This window comes from Babylonia areolata, chromosome 9, assembly GCF_041734735.1.
Source record: "Babylonia areolata isolate BAREFJ2019XMU chromosome 9, ASM4173473v1, whole genome shotgun sequence".
Lineage (NCBI taxonomy): Eukaryota > Metazoa > Mollusca > Gastropoda > Neogastropoda > Buccinidae > Babylonia > Babylonia areolata.
The window spans coordinates 2,250,325-2,262,824 of NC_134884.1; the positions used below are offsets into that span (position 1 = coordinate 2,250,325).

A 12,500-nucleotide genomic window follows, 5' to 3' on the forward strand; every position below is an offset into this window, starting at 1 on the left:
GACATGTTCTTGGTTTGGTAAAAGCGTGTGTATGCACACTCGTTTTACCTGTGTAAGAGTTGTGCAGCACGTGCAGACACCGCTCTGTAGGAGCGAGAGGGCTCTTGTCACATTGGCATGACTGCAACTGCAGTGCAGTGCGTGCAATGTGTGTTTTGGCCGGTTAGCGTGCCCAGTGCAGAACTCGCGCTCACCTGCCGTTTACCTGGCTGCAGCTGACTGTGATTAGGTGTGACTTGACTCTGAGACGTCAGAGAGCGCGGACCTTGTGGCAGAGGCCCGGAAGGCTGATGGAGAGGAATTCTTAGCCAGCCAGAACCTCTGCCTGATTTTTAGCAAGCCGGTGAGCAGAGGCTGCAGTGCCCGGCTGAAGGTCCCACCCAAGTCACCACCTTCGCCCATCACAAGCTGTCGTGAGGTAACCTTGTATCAGGCGGTAACTGTTTCGAGTGTCTTTAGTTGTCTTTTCCACTTTTAGGAGGTCTGTGGGTTGGACAGTGGCTGGGGTCACTTTATGAAACTGTTACGATTACCTGATGTTACAGACTGTTGTGTAACGGTCCAGTGTTATAATTATCATTCCGTGTGTTACGGGTTTGAGTTTATATTAATACACTTGTGAGGAAGTGTGAGGGAATAGTATAATCTCCGTAATTTGTTCGACAGAGTGTACGTTGGATATGTAAAGCTTACAAGCTGATGTTAGTATCGGGAATGTGAGGGAGACGTTGGGGGGAAATACTGTGTTTCGATAGGTCCTTAAACCTGCGTAAGTGGCCGCTGTTAGCAGCGTGTCAGAAGATAGTGTATTCCGTGTAAGCTATTGTGGCAATAATAGGTTACTGAGTTCTCTCCCTGTATGGACCAAGCACTGGAAGAGTTTGTGTATTGATTTGTTCACTTTAATTGCTCTGCTTGTGATCCGAATGGCTTTGGCAGCCATGTGCTGACGCTATCATAATTTTTCCTTTTTGAATGTTCTGTTCCAACATGTCTGCTTGTGCAAGGGAGGTTACCTTGATCGGGCCTTCGATTCTGGCAGCGTAGCGCTGTGGGAGCGTGCTTCAGGATGCGCGGCACAAGGTTTGGGGTTCGAGTCTTGGGTTGACCTGTGCCACCGTATAAGTAGGGCGACGGCCGGTACCCTGGCAGGTTCCGGACCCCTCACTTCCGGGCATGCATGTTGTCGTGCGATTGGTGTATGACAGTGGTTGTTCATTATTTTGCCTTAGAGTGCTTGTTGGATGAATGAGAGCACAACCTGTGGCTTCTTAGGTCGCCCAACGCGCATAGGGTTATGCGGTTATGGACTGGTACTGACAGGGGGTTATCCCCGTCCCCAGCTTGCTTGTTTGTCAAGTAGCGGCAAATCGACTGCTCTGCTGTCCCAGCTCCGAGGTCGCCCCTCGGGGTCTTCCACCTGAGGAGCCGGGCGCTGACACAAAACCCTGGGGTCGCACCCTGGGGATCCAGATCGTCCCTCGGCGTCGACCTTCGACCGCAGCCTGCCCTGCTTGCCGCGACCTCCCGGACTCATCTGGTGGGGTGCTCTGTGGGTGAGCTGGACGTCGAGGGAGAGATTGTAGTCGGCGTTCGACTCTCAGCCTGGAGCAGGGATTTTTCAGTCCGTCAACGAGTGATAGATGAGTTAAATGAACGTTGCCGCTTGTGCAGTGAATGTGCGAGTGTGTATGTGTTTGGTTCGTTTTTCTTTCGTTTCTTGATTTTGTCCCGGTGGGGGTTAAAGGTGGGTTAAGGAGGGGTGGTTTGGAGTTAGGTGGGGGCGAGGGTTTGGGTTTGGGGATAGCTTAGGAAGTAGGTCCTGTACCCATATGTGTGTGATTGTGTGAATAAAAGTTGTAAAATCGTACACGGATTTCTGCGTCCTTCTTGGGAGTGTGTGTTGCGCGGTGTCGACCCTAAAAGTCCACGTCTCCTGACTTTTGGGCTTGCCCAGATTTCTGGAGTGTGTGACAATATGTAATGTTGAACTGAATCAGTTTTCACTTTCAGAAAATTAACATTTCTTGTATAATTCTCGCTATTGGTAATTTCTAGTAATATCATCTCCAAGAGAGTGTTTATGAATCGGTTTTTTTAGAGTTGGTTCACACGTGAAAAAAGTAATATATCATTTCGAAAGAAATATTTGTGTTTTGATTTTCATGTTTTATACTTTATTAAAAAAAAAAAAAAAAGACTTTAAAACAGCTATTTCCGGTGTTAGTCCACCATCTTGCCTGCGTGTCGGTTTTTGTGTGGAAGGTTGCACAATCAGATGGAGTCTGTGTCATCTACTATCCAATCAGATGGAGTCTTTGTCATCAAGTATCCAATCAGATTGAATCTTTGTCATCAAGTATCCAATCAGATGGGGTCTTTGTCATCAAGTATCCAATCAGACGGAGTCTTTGACATCAGGTATCCAATCAGACGGAGTCTTTGTCATCAAGTATCCAATCAGATGGGGTCTTTGTCAAGTATCCAATCAGACGGAGTCTTTGACATCAAGTATCCAATCAGATGGGGTCTTTGTCATCAAGTATCCAATCAGACGGAGTCTTTGACATCAAGTATCCAATCAGATGGGGTCTTCGACATCAAGTATCCAATCAGACGGAGTCTTTGACATCAAGTATCCAATCAGACGGAGTCTTTGACATCAAGTATCCAATCAGATGGGGTCTTCGACATCAAGTATCCAATCAGACGGAGTCTTTGACATCAAGTATCCTAACCGGAAAGTCACGATGGCGGGAGGGAAAATTTGAAACTTTGATAGCTGTACACGATGGTAAAACAATGAAATGTCGATCAAGGTAGGCTGCTTCAGGTGCAGTGGTCCTGTTTCCAATACACAATGTTGATTTCGGTTTCAACGAGCACTTGCTGGGTATGATGAGCAAATAATGTTTTTCTTTCTTTCTTTTCATTTGCTGTAGTTGTAACTGTATTGTTACCTAATCAATAATTTGCATCATTTTCATGACTAAAAAAAGTAAATTTTATTTGTGTATGTATGTATGTATATATGTATGTATATATATATATATATATATATATATATATATATATATATATATATATATATATATAGTAGCTCGTTGCCCAGCCATTTGTGCAGTATTGGCCCAGTGGTTAAGCACCTGACTAGGACGCAAGTGTTAATGGGTTTGTGTCCTATGTATGGAAGAAAGGATGGGAGGAGAAATAAAGACAGAGAGGAAAACAAGAAACAATAAGGATGAGAGACAGAGACAGAGAGAGAAAGACAGAGAGACAGAGACAGAGAGACAGAGAGAGAGAGACTTGAAACTTGAATTGTTTTATTGTCATTGCCTGCAAAGGTCTTTGTGAGAGAGAGAGAGAGAGACAGAGACAGAGACAGAGAGACAGAGAGACTTGAAACTTGAATTGTTTTATTGTTATTGCCTGCAAGGGTCTTTGAGAGAGAGGGGGGGGAGGGAGGGAGAGAGAGAGAGAGACTTGAAACTTGAATTGTTTTATTGTCATTGCCTGCAAAGGTCTTTGAGAGAGAGAGAGAGAGAGAGAGAGAGACTTGAAACTTGAATTGTTTTATTGTCATTGCCTGCAAAGGTCTTTGAGAGAGACTTGAAACTTGAATTGTTTTATTGTCATTGCCTGCAAAGGTCTTTGAGAGACAGACAGACAGACAGACAGACAGAGAGAGAGAGACTTAAAACTTGAATTTTTTTATTGTTATTGCCTGCAAAGGTCTTTGAGAGAGAGAGAGAGAGAGAGAGAGAGAGAGAGAGAGAGAGAGAGAGAGAGAAAGAGAGAGAGAGAGAGAGATACTTGAAACTTGAAACTTGAATTGTTTTATTGTCATTGCCTGCAAAGGTCTTTGAGAGGGAGAAAGAGAGAGAGAGAGAGAGAGAGAGAGAGGGGAGGGAGAGAGGGGGGAGGGAGAGAGAGAGAGAGGGGGGGGGGAGGGAGAGGGACAGACAGACAAAGGGAGTACAAAAGTTCTCAATCCGTCAGCATACGTTCTGGACTCTTCGAGTTGAAATCCCATTTTCAGTTCCAAGTTCTCAAGGAAGCGTCACTGCCGCACACCTGCCAGGCACATGCCTGACCAGCAGCATTAAACCCAACAGCTCTTAGTCAGGCCCTGGGTGCATGCTTATATAACTGTGTACATATCGGAGTGGATTTCATCTACATAATTTTGCCAGGGGGACAACACTCTGTTTGCCAATGTCCTTTACCAGCGCGCCAAGTTGCGTGTTGCACACGGGACCTCTGTTTACCGTCTCATCCGAATAACTAGACGCTCAGTTTGATTTTCCAGTCAAACTTGGGAGAAAGGGCGAGAGCGGGATTCGAGCCCAGACCCTCACGGACTCTCTGTGTTAGCACATAAGCGTCTTAACCATTCTGCCACCTTCCTTACCGATGAATTACCGATGTTAGGTAAGATATGACAAGCAGCACCTCGCGGTCTTGGAATTCTGGTTTTCTTTTTTCTCTTCCAGAGTTCAGTAATGGTGACGTGTTTCTTTTTTTCTCCTTCAGAGTTCAGTAATGGTGATGTGTTTCTTTCTTCTCCTCCAGAGTTCAGTAATGGTGACGTGTTTCTTTTTTTCTCCTCCAGAGTTCAGTAATGGTGACGTGTTTCTTTTTTTTTCTCCTCCAGAGTTCAGTAATGGTGACGTGTTTCTTTTTTTTCCTCCTCCAGAGTTCAGTAATGGTAACGTGTTTCTTTTTTTCTCCTTCAGAGTTCAGTAATGGTGACGTGTTTCCTTCTTCTCCTCCAGAGTTCAATAATGGTGATGTGTTTCTTTCTTCTCTTCCAGAGTTCAGTAATGGTGACGTGTTTCTTTTTTCTCCTCCAGAGTTCAGTAATGGTGACGTGTTTCTTTTTTCTCCTCCAGAGTTCAGTAATGGTGATGTGTTTCTTTTTTCTCCTCCAGAGTTCAGTAATGGTGATGTGTTTCTTTTTTTTCTCCTCCAGAGTTCAGTAATGGTGACGTGTTTCTTTTTTCTCCTCCAGAGTTCAGTAATGGTGACGTGTTTCTTTTTTCTCCTCCAGAGTTCAGTAATGGTGACGTGTTTCTTTTTTCTCCTCCAGAGTTCAGTAATGGTGACGTGTTTCTTTTTTCTCCTCCAGAGTTCAGTAATGGTGACGTGTTTCTTTTTTTCTCCTCCAGAGTTCAGTAATGGTGACGTGTTTCTTTTTTCTCCTCCAGAGTTCAGTAATGGTGATGTGTTTCAAGAAACCGCAGTCACAACTTAAAACGCGCCGCCAGACAGAAATTCATAATGTGCACGATCTGACATTCACAACGCCGATGGCATTTTCTTCTCATTATCTCGGCACCTGTGTAAACAGACGGAGTGTCGTACATTTGCTGATTTGTTTTCGATTCGACAAGATCCCAAATCTTATGGAATTTCGCCGCGAGTAGTTTTGATTCATGCTCACTTGACATCGATTCACTTGTACACGGTGTATAAGGAGAGGACCTCGGAATATCTGTAGAACTCTGAGCACATCAAGGCCTGAGCAGAGCGTTGGGTATAATTATGCCGAGGTCGTTCATCTGCTGCTTCTTGGTTTAGTAAATGTGGTAGAGTGTGTGTGTATCAGTCTGCACATTCTGACAACTCACTCAAACCGAAACTAAAACTGAATACATGCACAGTACACCCCTGAGTTGTAATGGTAGGTAGGACAACGTGTATGCAGCTCCAGAGTGCACGTTTTTGTCATTATTGGCCCGAAAGAAAAAAAAAACGACATTTTTTGTGGTACATCTTAACTATGTTGATTGTTTTCATATAAACAGCTCAGCCACCACTTCTGAGAACTCCACCACTTAATCCCACCAACACCAGTGACGACAAAAACAACGAGGAGAAAGAAAAAAAGAAAAAAAAACCTGTCCAGCAAGGTCAGTTACCTCCCTTAGCTCACCATGTTGCTGTCCCTTGGTCAGTCAACGTGCCGTAACTCCGCGCTGACGGACGAGGAGTTGTCGTTCTTGCGAGCGGTAGAATTCAGCGACGTGAGCTCAGTGCGAAAACTTCTGGGAGACAACCCCAGCCTGAATGTTGACGTGAGCGACGTCCTGGGCAGGTCGGGTCTTCGACTGGCCGTCCGCAACGAGAACAGGGAGGTGAGGAGTAATCTATAGTAAAGAGTGGTAACTCTCTCCATTCACAAGGTACACAACTTCAAGTCAGTGCTGCTTACGCTACCGATTCAGCTAGCACACAGGTAAATAAAAGAGGCTATGCCAGTCTTGAATAAAAGCTAATTTGTGTTTGCGCATTTCTTCTATCTTTGCTGCTGTGTGCACATGTCAAATGATTGGTATAAGGACAGGCCCGGTGCTTCCCTTTTTGAGGAAGTGTCTGGGCTTGTTCCAATGTACCTTTTATTTACCTGTGTGCTGGCTGAATCGGTAGCGTAAGCAGCACTGACTTGAAGTTGTGTACCTTGTGAATGGAGAGAGTTACCACTTTTTTAGTATTTGTTAATCATTTAATCTCCTGGCCTCATTATTTGTTATTTGAGGAGTAATATATTTTATTTATCTATCTGTTGATTTATTGACCTATCTACTTAGCTAGTTAGCTACTTAGTTAGTTAGTTAGTTAGTTAGTTAGTTATGTATTCTTTCATTTATTTATCTATTTGTTCAAATTATTTATTTATTTATTTATTCATCTGTTGGGTTGCCTGCTTGTTGGCTGGCTAGTGGCTGGCTAGATTGTAAGGTAGCTTGCTTGGTAATCAGCCAGTCGCACTTGAACAAGAAGAAGGCTTATCCATGATGACAGTGTCAATATCCATTTTGTTCAATTTCAAACCAAACCAAGTACGGTTTTGTCTCGTTCTTCCATGTCGATAAATGTCCAGTTCACTTATTTCAGCATTTAGATAACAGTCGGTAAATTTCTTAATCATGCTATGCATACACACATGGATAGATAGATGGATGGATGGATGGATGGATAGCTAGATCAGATGAATTTCGAGTTTACCAGTCATTCATTTGAAACTTCCTCTCTCTCCTTTTTATCCCTTCGCCTCTTCCTCTTCTCCTTACTTCGTCTTTTCCTTCCTTCCTTCCTTCATCCCTCCTTTCCGTCCTTCCGTTATTCCTTCTTTCCTTCCACCCTTCCTTCCTTCATCCATCCATTCATTCCATCCATTCATCAATCCATCTATCCTTCCTTCCTTCATTCATTACATCCATTGACCCTTCCCTCCTTCATTCATCCATTCATTTATTCATCCATTCATCCATCCATCCTTCATTCATTCATTTATTTATCCACCCTTCCTTCCTTTCTTCCTCCATTCATTCATTACATTCTTCCTTCCTTCCTTCCTTTCTGCCCCCAGCTGGTGGAGATGTTGCTGGAGGTGTGTAACCACGAGAACATCCAGCAGGCGGCCCTGCAGGCCATCAGCGAGAACCACACCACCATTGCCGAGCTGATCCTCAGGCACCCCAGGTACCTCAAGATCTTCCAGAGGCGCCGCTACCTGGGCGACACGGACGGCTTCTTCAAGATGGAGGTGGAGTCTCAGTTCTCCACGGACATCACGCCCCTCAACCTGGCCGCCCAGAAGAACAACTTCACCATCGTGCAACTGCTGCTGGAGAGGGGAGAGTCCATTGCCAAAGTAGGTGTGGAGGGTTGGGGAGGGGAGAGTCCTTTTGCCAAAGTGGGTGGGGAGGGTTGATGAGGGGAGAGTCCATTGTCAAAGTAGGTGGGATGGTTGATGAGTGGAGAGTCCTTTTGCTAAAGTAGGTGGGGAGGGTTGGGTGGGGAGAGTCCATTGGCAAAGTAGGTGGGGAGGGTGGGGATTTAGTTTTTAATGACTGTGGGTGTGTGGGAAGGGAAGAGTCTTTTTTTCAAAGCATGTGGGGAGGGTTTGACTTGTGTACTATTTTACACATGTGTGTGTGTGTGTGTGTGCGTTTGCTTTCATGCACGTGCGTGTGGAGGAAAGAGTCTGTTTCCAAAACATGTGGGATGAGTTGGGGGTTGGTACTATTTTGTTTTTGTTTTCAATTAGTGTGTGTGTGTGTGTGTGTGTGTGTGTGTGTGTGTGTGAAATATATCTCGCATTCTTGACTGGTTATTCTGTTTTTCTGAACTATGAAATTTCAAGTTTAATATGACTAAGCTTCTTTTTTTATCGACTTTTAAAACATTTTTGGACATTTTTCAGTGCCTGTGTTTTTTTCTTTGTCGTTTTTTTTTCTTTTTTTTCTTTTTCCCTGTGGTTGCCCGTGCTTCTCTAACGCCTTTCATTTCAAATGATTTTTTTTTCCATTATTTCCTCTCTCTCTCTCTCTCTCTCTCTCTCTCTCTCTCTCTCTCTCTCTCCATCTGTCTGACAAGTAAATTCTGATATATATTTTCCTTTCCCTCTTTTTGCTCGCGGAATCAGAATTATGTCCTGTGTATGTGTTCGTTTTTGTGTGTTTTCTTCTTCTTCTTCTCCTTCTTCTCTTCTCCTTCTTCTTCTTCTTCTTCTTCTTCCTATTCTTGTTGGATTGTTTTTTCAGATAAAAAAAAAACAAAAAACAAAAAACAATAATGCTTATCCAATTACCCTCGCTTGTGTATCTATAAATATCTCTCTTTCTCCTTGCTAGCGGCAGGCCAGGTACAGGAATTAGCCGTGCATTTCCATGACAGATTCTGATAATCAAAAGATGTTAAACACAGCTGCGCATGTTCTGTGTGTGCTTATTACCGAGATTCCATTGGTACTGTGTACAGTGCTAAGGACAGCACTAGAGGTTATATCAATTGCGTTGTGTTCATTTTGGCTGTGTTGTGTTGTGTTGTGTTGTGCGGTTTTATGTTGTGCTGTGTTGTGATGTGCTGTTTTTATACTGTGCTGTTTTATGCTGTGCTGTATTGAGATGTGCGGTTTTAAACTTTGCTGTGCTGTTTTATACTGTGTTGTCCTGTTTTATACTGTGCTGTGTTGTGATGTGCTGTTTTATGCTGGGCTGTATTGAGATGTGTTGTTTTATACTACTGTGCTGTATTGGGATGTGCTGTTTTATGCTGTGCTGTATTGAGCTGTGTTGCTGTATTGAGATGTGCTGTTTTATGCTGTGCTGTATTGACCTGTGTTGCTGTATTGAGATGTGCTGTTTTATGCTGTACTGTATTGAGCTGTGTTGCTGTATTGAGATGTGCTGTTTTATGCTGTGGTGTGCCGAGTTGTGTTGATGTGTTTTATAATGTGCTGTGCTGCATTGTAATGTGTTGTTTTATTCTGGGGTGTGCTGTGTTGTGCTGTTTCATACATCGTTGTTGTTATTACCATGCCCCTTATTATACATTGTTGTTAGTATTATTATTCCCTTATTATTCCCCTTTCTATACATTCTTCTTTCTAGGCATTGTTGTCCTAATTGTTATCCTTACTATACATTGTTGTTACCATTCTTCTTTTTTTTTTTTTTACCATACATTGTTTTCATTGAATTACCTCCCCTGTCTCTGCAGCCGGACAAGTTTGACTGCGGCTGTCAGGAGTGCCGGAACCGGGGCAAGTTCGACCAGCTACGTCAGGCCAACTTCCGGCTGAACGCCTACCGGGGGCTGGCCAGTGAGGCCTACATCGCCCTGTCCAGTGAGGACCCCTTCCTCACCGCCTTTGACCTGGCCAAGGAGCTCCGGAAGCTGGCTGACAAGGAGAAGCACTTCAAGGTAGGCGGTCAGAGAGCGTAGCAGGACTCCATGGTTTAGCATCAGGGCTGGGTTGTATGAGGCCTTCGCCCATCCCACAGCACAGGGCCATATCAAACATACTTCACTCAAAAAAGAAACAAAGAAAAAACAAGTTAACAAAAAAAAAAAAAAAAAAAAAAATTGCGTAAAAAGACATGATACTATCAATTCTTGGGGGGAAAAAAACGTGGAAAAGAAAGTAAATCAAGTCTTTGATCGAGCGATACCTGGGGTGACTATGAATTTATTCTCGGGTTGACACTGCTTGACAGTAGTATCACTTTATTTATTTGTTTATTCCGTTGTTATATTTCTTCACTTGCTGTTTTTATGTCAGTAATGGTGTGATTCTTTGCTGTGCTAAGTTTGCCTGGGAGTTTTAAGAATGTTCCTAAGCATATGGAGTTTTACCGTGGTGGTGTGGGCATCCTTAATTAACGGTAGGGCCAAAGTTACATGAGGCAATCTTTGCAGTGCTAATTTTTGCTTGGGAGTTAAGAATGTTCCTAAGTATATGGAGATCACCGTGGTGGTGTGAACATTCTTAATTAACGGTAGGGCCAAGTTACATGAGGCAATCTTTGCAGTGCTAAGTTTGCTCAGAGTTAAGGATGTTCCCAAGTATATGGAGTTTACCGTGGAACTGGGAACATTCTTAACAATAGGGCCCGGTTGCATGAGGCGATTTTTGCAGTGCTAATTTTTGATTAGATTGAAGAATGTTCCTAAGTATAATTGGAGTTTACCATGGAGTTGGGAACATTCTTAACGATAAGCAAACTTAGCATTGCTAAGTACGCACATGCAACCCACCCCAGGCCCCCATTGATGCTATACACTATGTACAGCTATGCGCGGCATACACTATGTACAGCTATGCGCGGCAGGTCAGCGATTAGTCTCAAATCCAAAGACGCATTTTGCCATCTTTGTTGTCTTTCCACTGAAGACAAATACAAATTCTAGAAAGGACCAGAGTGGTTCGTTTACGCCGAATTCGCTTTTCCCACAGTCTTACAACTGTCCAGAGAGTCTGCTTATCCTCCTGAAGCAACATATAAAAGCATAATAATATCAATAATATTCAAACCATCTTCGGCAACAAGGGTTAACTCAACTGAAAAACACACACACAAAACAACAACAACAACAACTAAACAATGACTTCCGGTGAAACCTAATGTGAAAACTAAATACCGAAATTGTAACAAAAACGCACGCGACATTTTTCATATGATAAATGTAAAGCTACGCTCCCCACGCCCATGCAGAGATATAATATTCAATTATTCACGAACCGGGAAAGAGAAGAACAATGGAATGACATCCGTGCGATATCCTCTTTAGCTTTGCTTGTTCTCAAACATTTCCGGAAAGGTTAACAGTTTTGACACCTCGATGCGAAAACGTGGTAACCAGACACTCATATCGATCACCGTCCATCCCACAGCACAGGGCCATAGCAAGCCTCAAACATACTTCACACAAAAAAGAAACAAAGAAAAAAAAAGTTAACAAAAAAGAGATCGCGTAAAAAGACATGATACTATCAATTCTTGAGAGAAAAAAAAACCTGGAAAAGAAAGTAAATCAAGTCTTTGATCGGGCGATACCTGTGGTGACTATGAATTTATTCTCGTGTTGACGCTGCTTGACAGTAGTATCACTTTATTTATTTGTTTATTCCGTTGTTATATTTCTTCGCTTGCTGTGGGTTTTTTTTATATGTCAATAATGATGATTCATTAGTTGCAATGCCTACCTACCTACCTACTACCTACCTACATACATACATACATACATGTATGACTGTCAGTCGTGTCAACTGTCACCATCAGAACAGCAAAGGAGGCAACAGCCGTCCCGACTACTTTGGCTAGACTTTGATAAAAGTGGAGAGTGTCTTGCCCAAGTTACACCCGCACTCTCTCGGCCAAGTTGTCCTTAGGACAGTCGGCGTTGGGGTTGTACCCAAAGGCCCCCAACTGTGGTCCCCAAGGCTGCAGCACTATGAGCCAGGTGCAATCGTTGCCTCCTGGTTTGAGAGACATGGTCCATCACAAAGAGACTAAGCTGTAAATGACTTCCCATTGTAAGGGAGAAACCATTGATCATACGGCTCTCACTCTGTCTGCTCTTGGCCCAAACGTAAGTTTGTGTCAATCTGTGGTGTAAGCTGAGCAGTGGGCCTACATACATACATACATACATACATACATACATACATACACATACACACACACACACATACATGCATACATACATACATGCATGCATACATACACACATACACACATACACACACATACATGCATGCATGCATACATACATGCATACATACATACATACATACATACATACATACATACATACACACATACATACATACATACATACATACATACATACATACATACATACACACATACACACACACACATACATACATACATACATTTACATACATACATACATACATACATACATACATACATACACACACACACACACACACTTACACACATACATACATACATACATACATACATACACACACACTTACACACATACATACATAACATACATACATACATACATACATACATACACATACATACACACACACATACATACATACATACATACATACATACATACATACATACATTTTCTGGAGTCTCCCGTCGAGTCCGACAGGATGAGTAGGCAGGCAGGTCATCTGCTGATGTAGGTCCTCGTGTGGGAATGAAGACCTTCTTCTTCTT

At 43.0% G+C, this 12,500-nt stretch overlaps 1 protein-coding gene across 1 annotated transcript in view; it reads left to right on the forward strand.

Annotated features, from left to right (window-relative positions):
- Positions 1–5,901: 5,901 nt before the first annotated feature.
- The window catches only part of LOC143285927 (short transient receptor potential channel 7-like), a 30,639-nt gene continuing 24,040 nt past the window's right edge, over positions 5,902–12,500 (forward strand). Inside the window, exons 1-3 of the mRNA XM_076593378.1 lie at positions 5,902–6,140; positions 7,376–7,660; positions 9,511–9,714. Of these exons, the coding sequence (XP_076449493.1) occupies positions 5,940–6,140; positions 7,376–7,660; positions 9,511–9,714 (690 nt within the window). The 5' untranslated portion in view covers positions 5,902–5,939. The remainder of the gene's footprint in view (positions 6,141–7,375; positions 7,661–9,510; positions 9,715–12,500) is intronic.